The sequence below is a fragment of the Nyctibius grandis genome, chromosome 4 (assembly GCF_013368605.1).
Source record: "Nyctibius grandis isolate bNycGra1 chromosome 4, bNycGra1.pri, whole genome shotgun sequence".
In the NCBI taxonomy this organism is placed as follows: Eukaryota; Metazoa; Chordata; class Aves; order Nyctibiiformes; family Nyctibiidae; genus Nyctibius; species Nyctibius grandis.
This window is the reverse complement of record NC_090661.1, coordinates 36,856,402-36,880,204: the sequence shown is the minus strand read 5'-3', so window position 1 is coordinate 36,880,204 and position 23,803 is coordinate 36,856,402. Positions and strand designations below refer to the sequence as shown.

Sequence of the window (23,803 nt, the reverse complement as noted above, 5' to 3'; positions counted from 1 at the left end):
TTTCTTCAAAAGAGATTAAATGCTCTAAAATCTTATAATTAATCAAATGGACATCAAACAGCATCCTCCAGTCATTTCATGCAGATAGAATTTAAACATTCTCTTTCTCTCATGTACTATGACAAGTATGTACAAAGTCTATTATATTTTCTTTATTATATCACAAAGGACTAGTTAGATATCTTATCAACATGTAGTATTAAATAATAAAGAAAACCAGTGGGTACTAAAATTAGGCACCTTTGACTCCTGGAAAGTAAGTCAAGAACTAAAAATTTTTTTTTTTTTAATTACAATTTTCACTTGTCTGTGGCTTAAAACTTTTTACACGGTACTGCCTATGAGAATTAGTTTAGAATCCTTCTTTTGATGCATCATACATCGAATTGATAGTATTTTACTATAAAGACAAGTCACTAAATTTTGCTATAGTGATTGGTGATACAGTACGTATCCAGGCAAATCTTTTATTTCTTACAATTCATAAAAGAAGGGATAGGAACAATGGAATCTTTCTATACTTTACATTATTATAAACCAATCTAACATACTGAAATGGAATATAATAGAATTATTTCGATTTCACAATTTTAGGTGGGAAATAAATAAATCAAAATTACTTTTATACTGTATGCTGTCACTAGAATCCTGAAATATTAAAAATATAATATGAACACAGAGACATTTTATTGAATAGAAGTTAGTGTTAGAAGCACTTGTGCACAACCTTTCCAGTTAAAGTACTGTTTTCATCTAAATGGGAACCAAAGTTTTTTTACTACAGTATACATAAAAGCTTACATACATACCAAAGCTTACAGTTTTGTTTCCAGGTGTCTGTCAATACTCTTTTAAAATGTTTATGATGGCTACATAACAATACCTGTGGCTGCTGGGAAGAACCAATTTTTAGCTAAATTCAGATCTACAGGAATTTGAACAGATACAGTTCAAATTATTCAGTTGGATAGATACAGTTTAAATTATTCAGTATTTTGTTACTGAATCATGTCAGCAATTATTACTATCATGTTGGCAATATACTGAGTCTGTTTTCATGGCACGTCATGCACCAGACTCCTAGAGTCTTTGGGAACTGCTGTTAAGATGAACAATGACTGAAGGCTATCATCAGAATATAATAGTTTGGTGACAGCTATTATAAGCAGAATGATATGGAAAAAAAATTCAGCAGGAAAAGAGATGTCTGAGGGTGGGAAGATGTAGGCAGAAGGCTGGAGGGATAGAAGATATGGGAAGAAGGCTGGAAACCAAAGCTTAGAAAGCCATCCTACGTAGCATGAATGAACACGATTTATTCCTGAAGAAGGGTAGAGGATTTGGAAACCTAACAGAGTAAAATGTCTGTATAAATCTCTTTATAAGATGAAAGCAAGACATTACAAGGAACAATCTGTGAGATGTTCATCGACGTGTTTTAGATATACAGGATAATAATTTTTTTCATTTGAAAAATGCATTTGTCACTCAGCTGACTTGCTTAGAAGCCTGGTTGACTGCTTCTCAACAACATTCATATAAGAAATTGGGACTTTATATGTAGATTCATCACCCAGCAAACTAGTGTAAGGAAACACATTTTTCTGCTCCCCTGACCATTTCACTTTCTTGCGGCATTAATCCACTCTTTTGGAGAGTATGTCAAATTAAGCCCTCAGGCCCTGGCATGTGGAGGATCTCTGGCTTCTCATTGTGTCAATGACTCTTGCCAGCCAGTCAGTGACATCACGTAATTTTTGTTACATACTCCTCCCTCTCCTCTACACACACAAGTGCTGAAGAACACTGTTAGAATTCAGAATAATTTTATCAGACAAGGAAGTGGTCTGAAAATAAATGCCACAATTCAAAATGGAGAACTGCAGCGTACATAGCCACGGAAGGGACTGATCATTATACTGCAATTCTGGGGGAAAAGGATCTGCAAAGGACAGCATATCACAAACTGATCACGGGTCAACAACTCCGTATTAGAACATATAAACAGAAATGTGATATGCAAAAAAGTAATCCTTGTGCTCTATTCAGCTACTAAAAGCTGTGTGTATGTTCAGTTTAACAAAAATGCTGTCGCCGTGTTCATGATCACTGCTATTGAAACCTGGGGCAGCTCATGCGGTATTAATTTTCTAGGTTCAATCTACACTGCCTTTTGCCTCCACCTCACCCTTACTGGATAATGCCCCCCTTGTGTCCTTAGTTTCTTTCTTCTACCGTATCCTTAAATTTGCTTTGCAAGATGTAATTCAGCTTGAGTGTTGTGAACTGTCCCTTTAATCCTATGCTCTAAGACTAACCTTCTTGGCTGATGTACCTCTTTTTCCATTCTTCCATAGGTTCTCTCCTTCCACCCAGTATCCATTTTGAAGAGGATGAATAAATAGGCAGTTCTGTCTATCCCTCTCCCTGATAAATCTTATTTTGCTTCCAAATCTGTCCTTGCTTGGAACGCAGGTTTCAGAGTTTTGCACCTCTGATTCTGACTAAATAAGGTCCATGCCTATTTGCTATTCAAGCCTCACCAGTACAGATGTACTCACAAAAGAGTTTCTTTCATTTCTCAAGGTTTGTCTGGTTTCTGCCATTGGAATGGGCACGACCCATTTTCCTTGACTAAAATCATCTCACCAGAGCAAACGATCCCAGCTGACTCTCAGTCACACAGACATTTACACATAAGCTTAGAAGACCTGTATCACTCTCTTTCTAAAAATACACTACTGTTAATGGGTAAAATAAAAGCCACTCCTAAAAAACCCCCACACCTCTTACTAAAATACATGATATTGCCATGATACAAAGATGATTATGCAAATATCCAAAATATTGATACACTGTAACCTGGAAAATAAGAAGCATTTTTGAAATGGCTTTCCGATGTCTGCCTGTCTTTTCCCCTTACCCCCAGCCCTCTGCCATGTGACTCCAGTGACTTCCTTTTTGCACCTGGTAAGTGACTGGACACAACACAGAGAAAAAAGGCAAGATCTATTTTCTGAAATAATGTCAACAGCTCAGCCTTGGTCCCGTGAGACTCAGGAACATATGAAACATATGTTCAAGGGAAGAAGAAGCCCAAATATTGAATCAGTGTACTGTAATTCCATTAACCACTACAGTCTCAAATGATAAAGCATGTAGTTAATCACAAAAGAAAGAGATTAAATCCTTCATTCAGAAGATAGCCTATAGGTTGTCTAAATGTCTTTGAAATATAACGTGGATTGACACAGACAAATCTCAGTACCAATGTGACAGCTTTTCTCTGTGCTCTCATAGATTACAGTCTCATTTAATACGGTCAATATAGTCAATTATAGTCTATCGAGTCAATTAAAGGCAATCAACTCAAGTACATTTGTTGTGTTACTACTTTATGTAACGTGATTTTATATGGACAAAGGCTTTCTAACCATGACATAGAATTGCTCTGATACAAAAAGTTTTAGAACAATTTGTATGTATGAATATGAGGAAGCCATAAATCTCTACAACAATCTACATTCAAAAATCAGTTGCTGGCTTGTTATTAGTCAAGACTTATTTGTACCATAAATGTTTAAAAAAATCCTGAGAAGTGTAACAGTAAGACATAAAAAAACTTCTCTAAAACACTATTTAGAGCAAGCAATATGCAGAACTTTTGCTTTGAAACTAGCAAGTTAATGTTTCACTGTTAATGCATAATATTTTTTCACTAGTGTTTACAGTGCAATTCTACTCTGAAAAGCAACTGTGTAAAAATGACACGTCTTTAATGAACAAAGCTGTTCTATGTATATCAGAGACAGACCTCTTTAACTGAGAAACACACTTTTACTACGTTTTACTCTAATTAGCCTGGAAAAACAACATAGTAGAAAGAAAGTGAGCTCGATTTTATTCCCTTCTCTGACTTTATACACGGATTGTTACATCTAATTAGTTACTTATGCCAAGCCATGGAAATGAAAACAAATGGGAACAAAGACGACACAAAGTATCTAAGGATATGGCTTGTAGAAGTGGAAATGCTCTGTGTGTGTGTGGCGGGGGTGGGAGGTGGGGGGGGGGGGGTGTTTGTGTGTAGAGATTTAAAAAAAAAAAAAAGAGAGAGAAATAAATGAAAAAAAGAAAAAAGATAAGAATTACTGAGTTGCCAATGAAAAATATTTTTATAGACTTTACAGCTTTTTTTTTTCTTAATAGTATTTTGGCCATCAAAGTACTTAGCATAGACAAGAGAGGAAAAACACATTTTTCACAGACAGCCTCTGACTTTTTGTTTTTGTTCATTCTAAGTAATTTCATCCTCATTTTTTGGAAGAGCTCACACTTTTTATTCTTGTATTGTGCTGACAAAGAAAAAAAAGTCCTTTTTTTGTTAAATCTCTGTCCTTGAAAAAACATACATTTGTTTTAAATTTTAACAACAATCAGAGATTTAGCAAAGGATTTCTCAATGAAAAAAAATTAAACCTGTGCCAATTTACATAAAAAGCAAAATTCCTCTCTAACAAATACATCAGCAAATATAACCAGTTACATATGGTATATCACCATTTTCAAGGGTATGCAGTAAGGATTATTCTTACATCTCATAGTAAAAAAGTAAGCTAAGTGATTGACCATTCTCAAACATTCCCAAAACTTGAAATATATGTATAGGCTATGTATACGGAGTCCAATTCTCTTTCTAATTTAAAAATACTAAATACATAGTTTTAGAGAGGAAACATAGCAAAAGTAGTTGGGAGGAAATTTGACCATAGCAGGTATACAGAACATTGTTTTTCTATATATTTTTTAATATTTAGTTATTTAAGAATTATTGGCACTGGGGTAGTTGAGAAAGAAATACAGCCTTGTAGCCAGTAATTTTGGAGTACAAAATTATTGGTATAGCAGATCATTAAAATATACCCAGTTACACTGCAACATACAGAATTTTTTAAAAAAATATCATGTGCATGATTACTTATATATAGGACTACAGATGGCTTAAAATTCACATAACATTTTAAGCACTAATTCACTTCAAGTTTGATAATTTAAATATTTACTGCAAAAATATATATCATGTTTGATATGTTATGAAATACAACTTCTGATTTAACAACACCTGCAATTACTTGTAAAGATTGATTTGTGACTCTTTGAATGATTACCATTTCTACAAGGATATATTATGAAGAGGTCCTCAATCTCAGGTTACTACACTTAAGTAAAACCTATAAATAGACACCAAGCATGTAGCTATTTGATTACACATTAAAAAAAAAAGATACTATTCTTCCAACAATTATGTTGCATAATTATTCAACACTGTAATGAAACTGCATTTTGACATGCCAATTATCATTAAACATCTGAAAACCAAAGCAGACCTTTAATAGCTTAACTACTTAAAATAGAATAGCAAAAAAACTCTATTTATGGAAAGCTCGATGATCAAGTTGTATACCTTATATTAAGATTTTTAATAATTAAGTATTTGAGTATATCAGTTACATTTAGAATGGCTCAGAATGCATCTTCCATACCAACTTCCTTCCTCACTTGGTATTTTATAGCCATACTTAACAGATGGATTGCTATACTTAAACAATGCATATTCATATAAGGAGTGAAGCTGGTAAAAGCTCTGTTTCATTATAAAATGCATATTACTGTGAGCTTAAGGAAGTTGCTACAGAAAGTGTAACAGAAGACAGAAAGCTTGACGCAGTTAACATGTCCAGCCTTTATAACACTCATATTTATACTATCTGAAGGTCTGACTAATTCTCAGTATAACTGCACAAGCCGTGTGAATTATTTGCCAGAAAGAACAAAGTAATGACAACAACCTGGAATTTTGAATTCACTCAGTAATTTCTCCTTCCTATGCCACCAATCCAGATGGATACAAAATAAAACAAAACCTTGTGTTTCTAGACAGGTATAAAGATAAGGAGACTGTAAAGAAGTTTTACTACTTTTTCCCTCCCTCACCTTTTTGATTGTACTGAAATAATTGGTATGATACACTTCAATTCATCTTTTTCCTTGTCCTGTCTGGAAGAAACACCATCTAACCAAGATCAACTTCAAAAAATCGAACAGGTAAATGAATAACTGAATGAATGTATGAGAAAGTAATACATTCAATACCTACAAGTAGGTATTTAAAGGCAACCTAAGGAAAAATTATTTTTGAGAAATGCACTATGTTTTGCACTCCATCTGCTGTTATTTCTGGTATTTTCTTATTCTTTGTCAGAAAAACTCCAAAACCAGAAAACTGCACTTCTCAGAATACAGAAAATGAGAAACTGAAGGTATTAACATAATAATATCTGCTCTCTCTACTGCAAAAACATTAAAATCAAGCATGGCATTTTTATAGTGAGTATTTAAATTAACATATTCTTACATTTTCTTGTACGTTTGTATGTTTATAATATTCTTGCAATTCATTGTTCCAGTTTCAGTCAAAACTATTCTTGCTGTAGCCAGGGACATGTTCTGCATGCCACTTCAGAATTAGTTTGCATTTATGCAAACACATTTTGAATACTTCTTTCCTATAGACTCAGTTCTGCATACAAAATTAAGAAACATTTATTACCATCTTCAGCTACTCTTCACTCTCCTCCCTCTGTATAGTAAGTCAGTTGTATTACCCCTTTGCTTTGCTTCCTGAACTCATTTCCTAGCAATTCCCAGTGCTGGTTTTCTCTTCATCTTTCCTATTTCACCTTCCATGCATATCCAACCGTGTACTACATGGGAAATGTGTCACTGAAAAGGCTATATTCATTATAGGTTTGTTGTCACCCTTCACTTTTATTATATTACTATTAAATGATTCCCCTAAATTAAATCCCATTCTTTAGCAATTCGATTCTTTATATATGCTTTCTGTCTTCTGTTCCTCCTTTTCACCATTTCCAGGACCCAGAATCAATAACAGCCAGGCTACCATCCTTCCAACTGCAAAGCCTGTCTGCATGTCTCCAAAAAGTGCCTGTCAAAAGATTTGCAAGCTTTTGGCCAGTGCATTTGTACTTATTGCATCTAGTGGCTCTATAAAGACAACAAATAAGAAATAGCTGGGAGTTTTTTGTTAAAAAAAATATATCTACCTTAAGTTTAAAACAAAAATCTACAACTGGAACTTATTAAGTAAGTCTGCTGACAATGGAATATACTGGGAGTGGGGATTGAGTCAGCTCATTCTTTCACACTAGTGCTAAGCTTTCAGTGACCATATAGGTATAAAGGTAACAAACACGTCCACTTTTGTCACTACAGGAAGAGCATGAATAGCCATGCAAAGCAGATCTATGACACAAGAACTCTGTAGCTGTTTTCTGACCAGAATCGTGTAGCTGTTTTCTCACCAGAAACCACCCCTTGCATTATGGACTGTACACAGTCCTATGTTCTCCTAAGCTTCAGCATTTCCTCTTCCAACTGTTTGTGGACCTTCGATTCTCTCTTAATGTTCTGTCCTCTTTTCCATGCTCCTCACAGAGTGACTTCCAGGCTGCCTTAAAGTTTGCTTTCCTCATCCTGATTGCCTTGTGTCAGCTCTGTAAATGTTTCTGTAAAATTACATTGATCTAGGTTTTGTTTCCTGCACATATACATATCCTCCCCTTAGTCATTCCCCTGTTAATAACTATCATCCAACCGTTTTAGATTACACAAATTAACTCGGAGAATTTTGTTATACAATACATAGCTCACAACAGCTCATCTCTAGTCCTTGCTTTTCTACAGCTGTCCTATTCACATGTAACTTTACTCAGATGAACCCTCTTATTAAGAGTGAATCTCTCCCCCTCTCCATAACTTCTAATCAAACACCCAGACAGAACCTTGTGTCCTTGAAATTTCTTGGTAATCTCTCAAAATCCTGGAAACATGAATTCCAATATATGGAAAAAATATCTCTAATAATATTCACTGTACTCCACAGAGTACTCCACATTTATGGATCCTATCATGTCAACTTTAGCACCTGGTAAGCGATGTACTCTACTGTGGCATCTCTGTGCCCACAGAGAAATCTCACTGGAATCTAAATCCTTCTTGAATCTCTTATGTATCAGGCAGGAAATTATTAATGCCTTGGATTCACTAACTTCTTGCCACAGGCACATTTGCTAAGCAATGTCATCCCTTGAGATAAATGATAGCACCTCTAAAAAACTAGACTAACTATTACTTAATAAAGCCAACTGTTAACAACATGTGCTTAAAGGGGTAAACTTCAGGTTATTAATAAATAAATATTAACAGTAGATAATTTAACATTTTATGTAAATTTTATATGTTTGGTAGGTAACATAAAATTCCCACTAATACTAAAGTTTCTGTTCATTTGAATGAATGTTTTTAAAAAGAACAAAACAATGAAAATATTCAACTGACAAAAAACAATATAAATGTGCAGGTACCTCAGGTAGCAGTGAGAAAGGAATACTTGCAAAATTCTAGTGGATGTAGTAAGTAGTGTACAGCAGCTACAAGAGGCCATGTAACATCGAATACGTGCCATGCCATGCAGAAAGGGACCGATCCTTGAAGAAAGTGACCGTGTGTTGATTCTTCTTAAATGTAAGATAGCTTATGCTAGGAAAAATAAATCTCTCACAGTTTGTAAAAAATGGGTAGCCAGCTAAATTAAGACCTGCCTGTAAATTTCAAGGAAAACTAATACTTTCATGGACAATTTAATTGGTAAAATCTCTACATACTGCTAAACACTGTTGAACATTTAAATTCTGCAGAATGGAATGAGGCAATTCAGCACACAACTCATCAATAAATGTAAATGATATATTGTGTACAACTTCTGTGAGGCCAAGTTAACTAAAGAATGAAACCACACTATATGTTAAAAATTAATTTCAAACTTTTGTTGAACTAGGACCACGAACAATTAACATGCAGAATCCAAACATGATAACAGCCTTTCCTGTCACAAACATTGTAGTCACTTCCCTATTCTGTTTCTCACTTGCAGCTGCTACCTTAGTCTTACGACAGCCTAGGTTGCTATGTCTGTATAGATACAAAAATACTAACACCTATGCTTTCTGGTCGTGTTCAAAAGATTATATCCAAGGATAAAAAAAATAAATTATTGTTATTCAAATATTCTAAAATACAATATATAAAAATATAGATCAGTATTTAAAATTCTATTTTAGTTAAACACTTGTTTTGATGACAATTTACTTTGAAGAAGCTACAGTATTTCTCAGGGAAATCATATGAACCATTATTTTTACTGATACTTATAATGATTTGGCAAGTAAAATGTGAAAACAGTGCAAAAAATGTCTGAAAGCAAGTTGAAGATGAAGTTTCAGTGACAAAAGCTACAGAGGCAGTATGGATCCAATAAGAAAACTGATTGTAGTGGAGAGCAAGTCGTCTCTGATCTTGGGAGAATGTTTTTGGACACCTAACAGCTTTTTTATTACTGTGGCTGATTAAAATGAAAAGCCTTACTACTAAAATGTTCTTTTTGATGAGTTTTTTTGCCATGAACTATAGACCTTGCAGTCCATTGGGACACAAATCCTTTGATCCTGCGCAGTCACATAAATTCAAAGTCGTAAAACAACATTGAATTTGATTTTATTAGTGTGGCTGATGTTGCTAGAATTGTAATGCAACCTTGTTTTTCTTCTCTTTTCTTCCTTTTCTTTTGGGGAGGTGGTGGAGAGGAAAGGAGAGTTTACTGTCAACATTGCTTCACAGTATAAAGAACTAATTTCTTTGGCAACCAGACTCCAAGATTAAGCCATTATAACAAAGCTTTGTAACTACATAGAAAAGTAATGATATATACCACATCCTGCTAAGTTGCAATCAATGATTTGGTTGAAGCAAAAGTCGAAGCAAAAAGTAGTGTTAAGTACAGCACATGGAAAACAGTAAGCAAAAATAAAGTTACATATCTATAGAAGGATAACAGGCAACAATAAATACTACTTTTCAATAGGGAATATTCAGCCAAATAGTGCTATGAGTTTGCTATGAGAATAAAATAAAGTAACTCTACACTTTTAGAAATTGAAGATTTTCCTTCTGTATGAACATAATTTTTGTCTAAAAATTCTAAGAATACCTACACTGAGGACATGACTAGCCTCTCCACCAATAATAGAGAGTTCACACATGCAATGAAAACAATGAAAAGATTTTGATGTGTAGCAAGCCATTCACTTCCTAGCCATGGAGGGAAATTAATTTTCTGGGGCATTTTGGACACCAGATATCAAAACAACAACAGAGGTTTGATTTTACTCTAAGCAACATAGTCACCTAAAAGCATAATTCTCTGATCTTACAATTATCACATTCCTCACATGTTATAGAGAGGGACCTCAATATGTCAAAACAAATGAATTGCTTGGTGAAACAGTCCTTCCTTCAACATAAAATATATTATACTACAAAAAATACTACCTCTTTCTCTATAGCAAAGGAAATGAAGGCAGAGGTTAATTTCACATTCAGCTTGACATTCATTAAACACAGTTTTCATTAAGTTACACACTTTCTATGGAAGGACAAAAAAGAAATATCTATTCCTTTCCTCACAACTTCATTATAGAAAGATTTTTTCATATTGACAATATAATAATTGCCTCAATTACAATGTTCACAGAGAAAATTCAAATAGCAGATATCCTTCTCAAGGCAAAGTATATGAGGAGATCCTACACACACAAGGTTATATTTCATGACTTCTACCTTAGTTTCATGACTTCTACTAGGAAGCTTCCAATTCTGCAGACACTATCAGAAATTTCAGTGGTAAAAACAGAAGACAGTCCTTAAATATTCACCAATCAGGTAACACTTAGAAGAAAAGCCAGCACTGTGTTTATAACTAGTCGTCTTTTTAACATTGTAGAGATGTTCATGCTACACTTAGCAGATAAAGATACCAGTACACTTATCTCCGATACAGCTTACAAACTCCAGAGATTCTACCTGGGTAAAGGGAAGTATAACATCGATTATGGAAATGACTCTGTAATTGTGTAAAACACATACCTACTTTAAACTAATGTATACTACATGCTAATTATGCATCACCACATTAGACGTTCCGATTACAGAATTTGAAGAAAATATTGCACACACAAAATTGTGTTGAAAAAACAATCTTGGTCAATTACTAAAAACAGAAAACTACAAGCGTAGTTGCCAGAGCAACCTTAATTTTCTCCCTCTTCATCAGTGTTTCCATATAGTGCAGCTATGCAGAAACATTCTCTTTGACAGAACCAGTATCTCATTCAGCTAACATGATGGGAGTTATTCCAGACAATAATTAAAAACTGTATTATGAAAAAGCTGTAAGATTTTAAGACTTCTGCATTATGTGTGCTGAAGTTGAAAGGTATATAATGAACAAAGCATGGAACCTCAAGAAGACACACAACAGTATTATAGTAAAGGCATGATAATGCTGACCTGGAAAAGCAGATTCTATACTTGCTCAAACTGCAAACTGCAAATTTCCTGCAAGATGAGTCACATTCCATTTTAGTAAGTCTTTCTCAAGTGGTAACCAATGACATACCTTATTTTCTAAGCAACTATCTTGAGATTCTGGGATCCAATTTATAGTTGTAAGGTAAGTTAAAAATTAACTGTGATATGAACATATGCAAACATAAGCATCCCGATAAATTTGTTATATCTTAGGTCTCTGCACATAAACTATGAAAAATAATAATACATGCCTATCTGAATAGATATTGTAAAATCCAGTTTATACATATGAAACATCCTGACAAAACTTGTGACACTGGAAAATCCATAATGAAACTATCTATATTCAGGTCACAGTTTGATGAATAAACAAGGACGGCTATTACTCACTGACCAACAAAAATAAAATCAAATACTGAATAGACCGTATTCCTTCTAGAATACATATTCTAGGGGAAATTGTCCACTTATAAGTAAAACCTGTATCGTGATGCTCAGATCCAAGCCTCTGCAATCTATCTCTTACAGTTTTCTGTCTTAACTTCCAGACCACTTCTTTGCCTCTCTACCTTGTCAGTCTCGTCCTAGTATCTCTGCTCACCTTTTTCTACCTAAAGCTCCACCTCTCACATGCCCATACATTTTTCCAGCTCTTGTAGTCTGCTTCAAAATCCAGTGGCCTTTCTTTCACATTTCCTCATCATCAGAAAGCGGTAGGGGTCAGGAGACAGGTTCCTAGCTTTCAGTTTCAAAGCATCCTTGGAAGGGTGACCCCCACCTAACCAAGAGTAATTTGTGGCATCCATTAATCAGTGGAACTTAGTTATGCCCCATTGTTATTTTATAACAACTTTGGTGGCTTCGGTGGCTTTGTGGAAATGGCACATTAAAAATTTGGTCAGCACCAAAAGATGCAACAGGTACAAAGAGCACTAGATTTGCAAAGTCAGAAGCTGCTACAATCTGAAGTCTTTACTGAAGATGAGAAAAAATAATTTTGTTTCAAAAGTTTTAACTTTCAATTTCAGATAGATTTTCCCTCTATCAGCAAAATGTTCATCCTTGCCAAATTTGTCTCTGTTCTAAAACCAGGAATATTAGAGCCAGAATTTTTAAACTAAAGAAAATTATGTATTGCATTCAGAGAAATGGCTTACAATTATTAGATTCAAACAAACATCTGGTGTAGTAAATTTCAAAAAGCAGATAATTTTGGCAAGGAGGCATGGGGTACATGTTTTCAAAATCAAAATGGTAAGATAACATTGATACTGCATAATTTTTGGTGGCTTTTATACTCCCATGATCACATTTCACTTCATTTCTCTTGTAGACAATTGTTTCCTATGTTAGAGACGTCTTCCAATTCTGTCAAAATAAAATGTCATCATGCTCACAGTATGTGTTCTACGTCTCCTGAGTGCATAACATATTTACTCAAGGTGACAGGATAAATTAACTTTCACAAACTATGACAAATGTAGGGTTTTATAATGGATTTTTTTAGAAGAGTTTCCTAATTAAGCAGAGTATTTTGTAATGTGTCTAAATTTGAGCAGGAGCTCGGTCTTGCTAAAGTTTTAAGGCTATAAATATAGAGATCTTTTTGATCTCTGTGCACATTTTAACTGTATAATACCATGTCCATGTGCTGAAACAGAGTTAAAGACATTTTCACTGTATTCAATATACAGAATATGGTCTGTGGTAACTTCTTAAATAAACAGGAGAATCCTTGGATCAACATGTGGAATTAACAGCATTCTGCAGCTGACATGGAGTCTAAACAATCCAAGTTCTTACAGCGAAATCGTATTGATGAAAATAATGGAGCAGCAATATAAGACATGGCAAGTAGCAAGCTATCTGATAAGAAAACATCCACAATGTAAACACAAGATTAAAGGAAAATAAGGATGAAAAGCACCCATTGCATCAAAAATATGGAAAATAGGAAGTCAATGGAGGAGAAGAAGGGGGAGAATTTTGCTTAATGTAAGTATCAGAGCACAGCAGAGAGACTTGAAGGTTCACCAAGAATTTGATTATAGTGTATGAAATGAATATAGGCATCATAATGTGCAAGCTATTAAAACATAGTTAAGCACTGAACTGGTAGTACCTTCATACACTATGAAGAATCGTTCCAAGCTTCCTTTCTGAATGAAGATGGAATTGTCAACAAGTGGTTGCAAAGAGATTAAAGCACTTCTTGCTAGCTCTTTGTCTGCTTGTATGCACCCTGTAGAAAGTTATTGTTTTAATGCTGTTGTCCTTTGCTATCATTCCCTAGTCTGCTACTCTACCTTCTCCTGCACTGGACACGCAAATTTTTTATTACAGGGTGATTTTTCTCCTGCTGGAATTTTTCTATTTCAGGAAATACACACTTTAAAGATAATCTTGCTCCCATTGTCTGGGAGCCTTGGGAATATTGAAATAGATATTTTAATACAATTTCATAGGATTTCATAGGTCTCTTCTTTCTCATATTTTTTATGCTTTTCTCAATCTTTATATTTCTACTGTCTTGCACCGCAGAGGCTCCGCACTGAACAGGGAGAATTCCTTCATAAGGACGAAGTAGCCAAGAAGAAGATCCATAAAGACACAGAACACACAGTGGTGAAACCATACATTTAGCAGCTAAGCACAAAAGACTGAAACATTTCAAGTCAGGCAACAGTAGTATTAATAATTAACCACAAGCTGGGAGACCTTCATCAGTAACACCACATGGAAACGCTGAAAAGCCTGAACAGCTCATTAGGAAAGACTGACTAATAAACCCTTGCTGACCTTGGCTGCTCCTTTGAGCTGCAACTCCACTTCACTGGACAGAAGCATACATGATACAGATTTTCTTCTATTTGTGCATGCTGGGACATGAAAATCCAGTGAAGAACACACAAAGCAGTTAGCCACCTTAAGGATGCATTTCATCTTGTAAAGGTTAAAAACAACAATCTCAGCATCCTGAAAAAAAATTTTATTACCATATTATCTGCTTCTTAAATGTTGTTTTGTTAGGTACCGTGGCATATCAAAGCTTTCAACAATATTCGTCACTGGCCCCCATATTTTAATAGTAGATTTCAAAACATAGTGGCATCTGACAAACTGTGAAATTGCTATCCTTTACAAGAATTCACATGTGCACACACAAAACTGGGGGGGGGGGGGGGAATTTAAGATTTCTTTTTTCCAGAAAGGAATGACAAAGATCCCTGTCTAAGAGCATCCAAGTCAGAAATTTTTCAGTTGAATCTGTTCAAAAAAATTCCACTTAGCTGTAATAGACAATCTACAAAAGAGATTTAGGCAAATTCAAATATTTTAAAATGTTTTGATTTGGTGTTAAAGCATCTAATTTCCAATGTTCTTTCTGAAGCTGAAATGAAATTTCACTTTTACATACAAGGAAAAGACATTTTAAATTGTCAAAATAAAAGTGAAATCACCCACTTCCATAAAAGAGTTTTTTTGATAAGCATTCTGGCATACAACAGCTTTCAACACTTCACCATTGCCTCCCACAGTCGAATTACAAATTTCTAAATGTAGCAGGGAGAAGCAGCACCTTTTGTTATACTCATGTTATAACTGAAGAGCAAAGGAAGCACTCACAAATGGAAGCATTCACAAATGGAAGCACACTGACCATAAGGGAAAATTAATGGGAAAGTGAAAAGACAAAGGGACAGGGAAGGACTTGTGAAGCATGAGAGATGTAAAAATGGATTTGTAAAAGAATGAAAGGGTTGTCATACAGGTGAAGCTTTAGTACTTCACTCGGTAACTGAGAAAATGTTCTTAGGCCTTTTCATCTCAGTATAAAATAAAAATGAGTAATTTTGAAATTATGAGGCACTCATGCTATGACTTTCCATTTCATGTTCCTTTTTCTTCCACATTTTTCAACCTTTCTCTGTGGCACTTTGAGGCACTGGTCTTTAATCTCAATTTACAACATTAAATTGTTTTCAAAGTTAAGCAAGCTCCTCTGTGAAAAGGAAACTACTTTCTACCCATTTCTACATCTCAGCTCTTGAAACCTTCGCAAAAATGTAAAAATGCAAACATTACTAAGGAGACCACAAAGGTCACTATGAACACCCCATGATACATTCTTCACTAAATGAGGCCAGCCTGTTCTTTCATAATGTCACGGACAGTTATACACCAACTGCATTACTGTTCACTATTTCTTAAGTTTTAATAATATGTTCGTAACTGCGTTAGACGCAACTACAGGTATTTCTTTCTAAAATTTCTAAAATAAGCTACTTCAAGAGATGTAGAAATATTCTTTTGTTATATAATATTTATTGTATAATTTACATGCTATCTATAGTTTAGATTTTATTGTTATCAAATATCTATTATTATTATTTCTTATAGAGTATATTATACAATGGGCATCATATATAGTAATATTATTACAAAAACCTGTGACTAATGGCTAAAGACACTATTATTCTCAGTTTGGGAACATGTAAAAGATGTAGTGACTTGGTGGAAGCCTAATAACCTGTATTAGAGAGAAAGATCCATGCACAGAGTACAGAGTTATAGGACAGCTTAGGACTTTGATTCCATCTTCCAAAGGCAGTATTAAACTTCCATGTAACTGAAGATGAAGGGATATTTGGTACCATTGTACTAAAGGGAAGGAGGAGAAAGTAGCGAAAAAACTTAACATTTTTACTCATTTTATCAAATGAACTTACAGGAAAAAAAAATGTTGCACCCTTGTGCAGCTCTATGTTGGATTAACTATTAAGTACTGCAATCAGAATATTGCCTTCAAGTTGATTCCTTCCCTTCAGAAGTCAGTAGTCCATTTACAATATTTTGATTTAATGTTAAGTCGTCATTTTATACAATAAATAGTTGGTTATTAGATACTGTAGACTTGGTTCTGTAGGGAAAAATACTGTTAAGGTTACTATTAAGCTACCACTATTGAGCAACTTCTAGTTGCATAATGTGCAAGCTAATTTCTGACCTCAAACTAAGATTGTGCCACAATCACAACTAGTGGGCACGATGTTACCACCACACATCGTCTCACAGGTTAGAAGAAAGTATGAAATTTGCACACACAGAGAAGCTGTGACATGCTTTGGGAACTTCTTCTGAAAGACTTAACTGACATCTAGCGGCAGGAGCAGGAAAAGTAAAAAATTCAACAGTGGAGAACAGAAATAGTTTAATGTCTTAAAAATATATCATTCAATTTTTTTGTAAATAATAGGTGAAAAACTCAATAAATGCTTTGAACACAGTAACTAGTAAGTGTAGTTAAAGGTAAATGGGTAAAAACTAAGTATTTATCTCTACTGTATTATCCTTTAAAGATTATCTTTATGTGGATGATTCAGTCAAATTATGTACATTAATGAACCCATTAAGAGATGTTATGAGTTATACTGATTGTTATGCAATATGATATGGTATAGATTCATCAATAATTGACTTGGTGTAGTAAATGACGTAATCTTAATTTAATTAATATGCACACTACATGACTAGAATTGATTTCAAGTGACATCAAAAAAAAGAATGAAGCTTCAAGTTACTGTGATAACACAAAGATGGCAACACAAATAAACACAGTACTGTCATTCACCCTCCCTATCCAGTGATTGTTTTACACCCTTCAAGACCGCTACATTCACTGCAACTTCAACTGTCTACAGAATCAGCACCAACTCTTTCAAACTGGTGGGTAAAGCTCGGGTTGTACTCTGGGTATTCCATACAAAGGTTATAGGAAGTGAACACAGCAATAACAAATCGTAAAGAACAAAAATCCATTAAGAATTTCATTCACATAGTCAAGCAAAAACAAAACTTCCAAAAGACAGTACAGTACAGTTACAGCCTGTAACAGTATAGAAGTATAGGACATTTTCTATTGCTAAAGAGTAAACAGATCTCTCACTTATAAGACAGTATATGCAGGTTTCAAGGGACAGATTCTGGATAACTTTGCTTGCTTTCACCTTCAGAAGACAGTTTAATAATTTTTTGAGAACTTTCCCCTACACATACTTTCCAGGGCTCCTTCAGATTTTTCTAGGCATTTTAGGAATAACAAAGAGTAAGGGTCTCACTCCTAATCTTTTACAGAGAAGGTATGATGATCAACCTTCTTCATAAATATAAGATATGGGATTTGGATCAGTTTGCACAAGAGCTGGTTCAGAGAAATTTCTGTCTGCAGCTTTTCCAATAGTTGGGATATCTACCACCACGTTTTTCTGTTATACCCTTAAAGAATAAAATGCAACAAGTCATTACACTAAATGATGACACAATTTTACTTTCCTATACGTTTCCATATGAAATTTTATAACGGAAAGTTCCATATGTACAGCAGTATGTAGTAATTCATATTTTTTTATCTTAAAATATATCTTTCCTTTCCTTCAAATAATGAAAAGCCACAAGAAAGAGTATACAATGTCTGGTCTTCTTTTATGCATTTCATTTTTACCAGCGAAAATGCTGGTAACATAAAGAATGAACAAAAATCATGTCCCTTTGTTGTTATATGTAAGTATTACAGACTGAAGCAATTTCAATAATTTTTTTCAATAATTTTTAAATGAATCACAAAACCCATGAAAAATTCCTTTGAAATTAAAGACAAAATAATAAAGGCTAACAACAGAGATGTAGAGAAAAAAATCTTGTTCATTAAAATGTTTGAACATCAGTGACACAGGAGAAAGAACCTCTTAAAGTAGATAGGCTATAAAAAAGGAAAAAAAAAAGTTTGAAATTACACCCTTTCATTTAGAAAGCTACTAAAACTTAGAAGCAGAACTAACAATTTATGATTTACCAAAGCATCAGGACCGTGTAGCAGCACCTGACTCTCAGATTTCAGCCTTTATAAAAAATAACATGCTGCAGTAAGATTTGATGTTCTCTTCACAAAATTAATAACTTAGTGTTGACCTTCTTTGGACACAGGACATATTAAGAATATAGGAATTCAATATTTTCAGCCTAAATGTTTTTTAGATTATTAGTCTGGGACAATATAGAAATATTCACATGGAATTCTACATGTTCTAGAGAAATAAACAGCTCCAAAACAACTGTACAAACAAAAAGGATGCATCTATGGCGAGTCACATTCTAGTACAAGGAATTCATTGTGAAGGATGTACAGAAAAAGAACCAGCCAGTCTACTGTAGCCAGCCGGTCTAGGGAAGTGATCGTCCCTCTGTGCTCGGCACTGGTGAGGCCACACCTTGAATACTGTGTCCAGTTCTGGGCCCCGCACTTCAAGAAAGATGTTGAGGTGTTGGAGCGAGTCCAGAGGAGGGCGACCAAGCTGGTGAAGGGTCTGGACGGTATGACCTACGAGGAACGGCTGAGGGAGCTGGGGTTGTTTAGCCTGGAGAAGAGGAGGCTCAGAGGTGACCTTATTGCAGTCTACAACTACCTGAAGGGAGGTTGCAATGGAGTGGGAGTTGGCCTCTTCACCCAGGCAACTAGTGATAGGACAAGAGGACATAGCCTCAAGCTTCGACAGGGGAGGTTCACGTTAGACATTAGGAAGCATTTCTTCTCAGAAAGGGTCATTAGACATTGGAACAGGCTGCCCAGGGAGGTGGTGGAGTCACCATCTCTGGATGTGTTTAAGAAAAGACTGGACATGGCACTTAGTGCCATGGTCTAGTTGACATGGTGGTGTCAGGGCAATGGTTGGACTCGATGATCCCAGAGGCCTCTTCCAACCTGACTGATTCTGTGATTCTGTGAACAGGAACACGACTCAGCACAGCATTCAGAAGCCACAAAAGCGTGTGATACTATAATTTATTCATCAGTACTATATACCATAACCTTTGTGCAGACTCTGTTTCAGGAAATCCTTAAAACACTAATTGCTGGAAATGTTATACTAGGGCAACATTTCTTGGTAATTTAGTCACTATGCATCTTTTATGAACCTGATGCCTTACACCAGGCTGGGCTGAGGTCCAAAAATCAAGCAGCATACTGTTAAGGAAAAGGCATGGAGGCAGTAGTAGTAGAAGCAATAAGGAAGAGACAACAAAGACACTCAGACCTGCCAAAAAAACCTAAATCAAAACAAAAAGCACCATACAGGAAGAAGGCATTACCCTTACACTCTGTATTTCTTATACGTGTTTTCTAAGCACACACTGCTGGAGACAGAATACTTGCTTCAACTGGCCTTCGGTATAGGAAGTTTTTATGTCCTTCAATATTGTAAAATGAAAAATCGCATTATATCTCAGGAATCACCAGTCTTACAAGCTTAGAAACAGAACTCTGTGCAGGTCTCCAGTAACTTTTGAGTAACTCCAAAACGGAAATCTAAAAATCTTGTTCAAATTATGTTTTTCATACAATAAACATAAGTATTATTTTTCCAAGTCAATTATTTTTTCTAATCATCGTAATGTAGACCTTACACTTCACTGCCATTACCTAAAAGGCCTACAAAACATTCATATCACCTTTTCTGGTTTGCCTTTGGAACTACGTAGTGTAAGATATAACAGTACCAAACATGAAAATAATCACCAAATGCAGGCAATATAAAAAAACACGATCTGTAGGACATTGCTGCTAAGAGTGCATAAGTCTTCTACTAATCATGGATAGCAAATATTTGCATTTTAGGTCATTTCTAATTATATATACATATATAAAATGGTGAGATTTTATGGTGCTGAAAGTTACATCACAATTTCACTTTTCTGGAAACAACCCACTCACAATTTCCTTACTACTAAACAAGATAATATATAAACACAATTAATCATTAAGACATGATGATATTTGAGGAAAACTCAAATAATACTGATAAAAAAATAATAATCTGATTTAAAAGAGAATGTTTATATAATTCGAAGTTATGAGCAGCAAATAAATGAATTAACTTCTCTAGTGTCTTTCAGATGCACTCTTATGGAAAACAAAATGTGCAAGACAAAGATTCTTTTAATGAAAGATGAAATTGGAGAGATGTGTGATTTTTCATGGATGCCTGCCAGTACCTTTCTCCTATGCCTCTCATGTTTCCAGGGTTGCTGGAGATGCATGAACACTTTCTCTCTTGCTGAGAATATGTATTCTCTGAAATACCCTCCCAAAATGAATAAATCCCCCTTGCATCCATCTACTGTTCTTATGGGGGAGAGTTACACTATTCTTTGTAACAGTTATTACTAATATTTATTGTACATTACTGTTGTATTTACTTTAGTGCTAGCTTGTATTTCCCTGTGCTGAATTTTAAGAGATGCTGCACACACCAGAGACTCTTTGCCTGTCCTGTCCACTCCACAAGCTGCTACCATCATTCCACCCCTATCTACTCAGAGACCTCACTGAGCTTTCTCAACTTCATAGGTTTTAAATCTATTATGCCCTGGCCTTTGTGCAGATACAAAGACATAAATACTCCATGTAATACAAATACTGTACTTGTACTAATCTGATGATTGCTATATGTGATCTGACTAATGACATGGTCAATTTATCAATATACTGGATTATCAGACTCCCTGTGTTAGTAAATTGGTTTTTTTTCCATTTTATTTGCCTAAATGATAAGAAAATATGGATTGTTTTGTAGTCGATGACTTGTATACTAAGGATTTAGCATACGGACCTGTATTAGAACACAATGCAGCCATGCTTAAGAATATATCACATTTAGCGAGAAAAGGAAGATGCTGTTAATTTTTCTTTAAACTAGGACTGCTCAACAAATTCACTTTAAGTTATACTGCCATTTAAGTTCCTGCTTTTATGACAAAAACACTTCCTTATAATATTTCATTTTGCTTAGCGGAGTCAATCGTGCCAAGGGAAAGTGACTTTTAATATTAAAATTTGTTATTTCTGATTTTGATAATTAGACATTTGGTCAAGTTTACACTTACAAAACCAGACATCAATAAAGAGTGTTCAATACAAAATTTCAGATAGTCTCACAAATGGAATTACCAATGCTTATTTTTCAGTCTAAAATTACAGAAAACTGCTTCTACAGAAGTATGTTTCACTGAGAAAGAGTGAATAGTTAAATGCCACTACCTTAACAAGCAAATGTAAAAGTACTGCACTGCTGAGACAGAGGGAAGAATGTAAGAGTACAACAACAATAAGAAAAACTACAAAGGGGAAACATGTAAAACTGCTTTTTGCCATCATCTATGAGTGTATGTATGGATTTTATCTAGATTAATTTTAACTGAGTTGGCAATCAACTGAAAACAACTTTCAGAAAGAAACAAATAAATTCTTAACATTTGATGGAAAGTATATGCACTACTTACTTAAATCTGTAAAATGCACTACAGTCAGGGAAAGAAAAAAATCCTTACAAAAGTATACCTTTAAAGTTTCAATTTCTTCTTTGTGTTCCCTCTTTAAATGCAAAATGGCAGCTTGGTACTCTGTAAAAATAAAAAAAGTACATTCCATTAGAGACAGAAAACAATGTGACATCTTCAGCATAGTATATTTCATACAGCACCACCGGCTCCAGAGTGCAGCTGTAGGCTCTCAAATAAAAGGCCTTTTACAATGGTGATGGAAAAGAAAATCTGAACACAGTAATCAGCATTATTTTCTAAGACCACACGACCAGATTTTCCATGGTTGTTCTGAGAGCAAAGGATAAAGCAAAGAGGTCTTCCATGCTGAGAGGGGAAAATGGGGGGAAGACACATCAGACTGAAATAACAAGAGGAAACTTTAGTTTTGCTTAGCTTTGCAGACAAATGTAGAGCTGATAGGATATTATGACATACACATGCATGCACACACACACCTGAATTCTATAAAAACATGCATTAAATACAATGATTTAAACTGAACTGTAAACATATGACCATTATACACAGGAAAATTGGATAAAAGAGCAATCATAAATACAAATGAAGACCTGGAAAAGTACCCAACATGAAACTTTAAGCCAGAGAAATATAAATTAGCAATGAAAAAATGAGGAGTCTGGGCATTGATTACACAGGTTTAGCGATGGCTGTAATGTTAAGGTGGAGATTTACCAAATGGACCTCTAGAAACTGGGTCTCATACTATGGTTTCCTTCAATCCCTACCATGGCTACATTTGGCCAGATGAAGAAAGAGAAGACCTTTCATTGCAGCTGTGTAATGATTTAAGAGAAGCCTGTCTTCTGTAAGACATTGGCCCAGAAACTACAGCCCTCCTAAACAAGGAACTGGAGTTCATTCTTAGACCATCAAAGCCCCACTCCTATCTTCTTCCGAATCAAAATTCATCCAAAGGTGTATTTCCAGTTCCCTGTCTTGGCTTCTGCTTCCTCGACTGAAAAAGGAATAGAATTCTAATTTAAACAAGGAATGAAAATAGTCACAAGACTTTAAATTTTACTGTCGATGTTCTCTAACACTAAGGGGTTTGTATGGCCCCTGGAACAGTAGAACTAATAAAGTAGCATTAGAACATCAAAACATGGACCAAAGCACCAGATCAGTAAAATATTCCAGTGCTTAAGTGCTTTTGTCTTTTTTTTTCCTTTTTTTTTTTTTTTTTCTCTTGAGAGCACATGGAGGAAAGAGGAAAGGAAAGATAGCCTGGTCATCACCCTGCACTCTGTATGACGATAAAGCTTTTAATGCAGAACTACTTTTTTCAAACACAGGTGAAGCTATATGCAAGCAGCTGAATTGATATACAAAATCAAAAGGAAAAGGGATTGATATATTGCAAGACACAAAACAAAAAACTTGGGTGATTCCAACTAGTAATACCTATTTAAACTCCTCCTTCCTCTCTAACAGGCCTCTATTTAGAGCTTTCCAGCATGGCAAAATTGCTGGACTGCTCTGCTAGAATCACAACCGGTTAGGTCTAAGGACTTCTAGATTTTCTGCTGTTAATTCCTTTGACTGGTTGATATTCCCTCTGGACACAGGCTCTGCTTATCCATTCACCTAAACAGGACTTAACAAAACAGCTGCCTCAGGTCCCCAGAAAAAGTTGTGACCCTTCTGGCACCTCAACTGGTTAAGCACTCACTCAGTTTGCAGGACATGAACCTTGTGAACATCCTGACTTGAAGTTGAGCTCTTTAAGTTCACACGATAACTGAAGCAAACAACAGGCTTTGAAAGTGCTATTGTCAGTTCTTAGTTTGGCTAACAGAAGGATACATATCTACAGATCTATCTTAACAAAAGATCTGCTTTCTGCGTGGGATTGCCCAATGCTTAACATTCTTTGGGATATGGGTAAGAGAGTCAT

At 35.0% G+C, this 23,803-nt stretch overlaps 1 protein-coding gene across 1 annotated transcript in view; it reads right to left on the bottom strand.

Annotated features, from left to right (window-relative positions):
* The window catches only part of FMN1 (formin 1), a 153,880-nt gene that overhangs the window by 108,410 nt on the left and 21,667 nt on the right, over positions 1-23,803 (bottom strand). Inside the window, exon 4 of the mRNA XM_068397364.1 lies at positions 21,905-21,966. Within this exon, the coding sequence (XP_068253465.1) occupies positions 21,905-21,966 (62 nt within the window). The remainder of the gene's footprint in view (positions 1-21,904; positions 21,967-23,803) is intronic.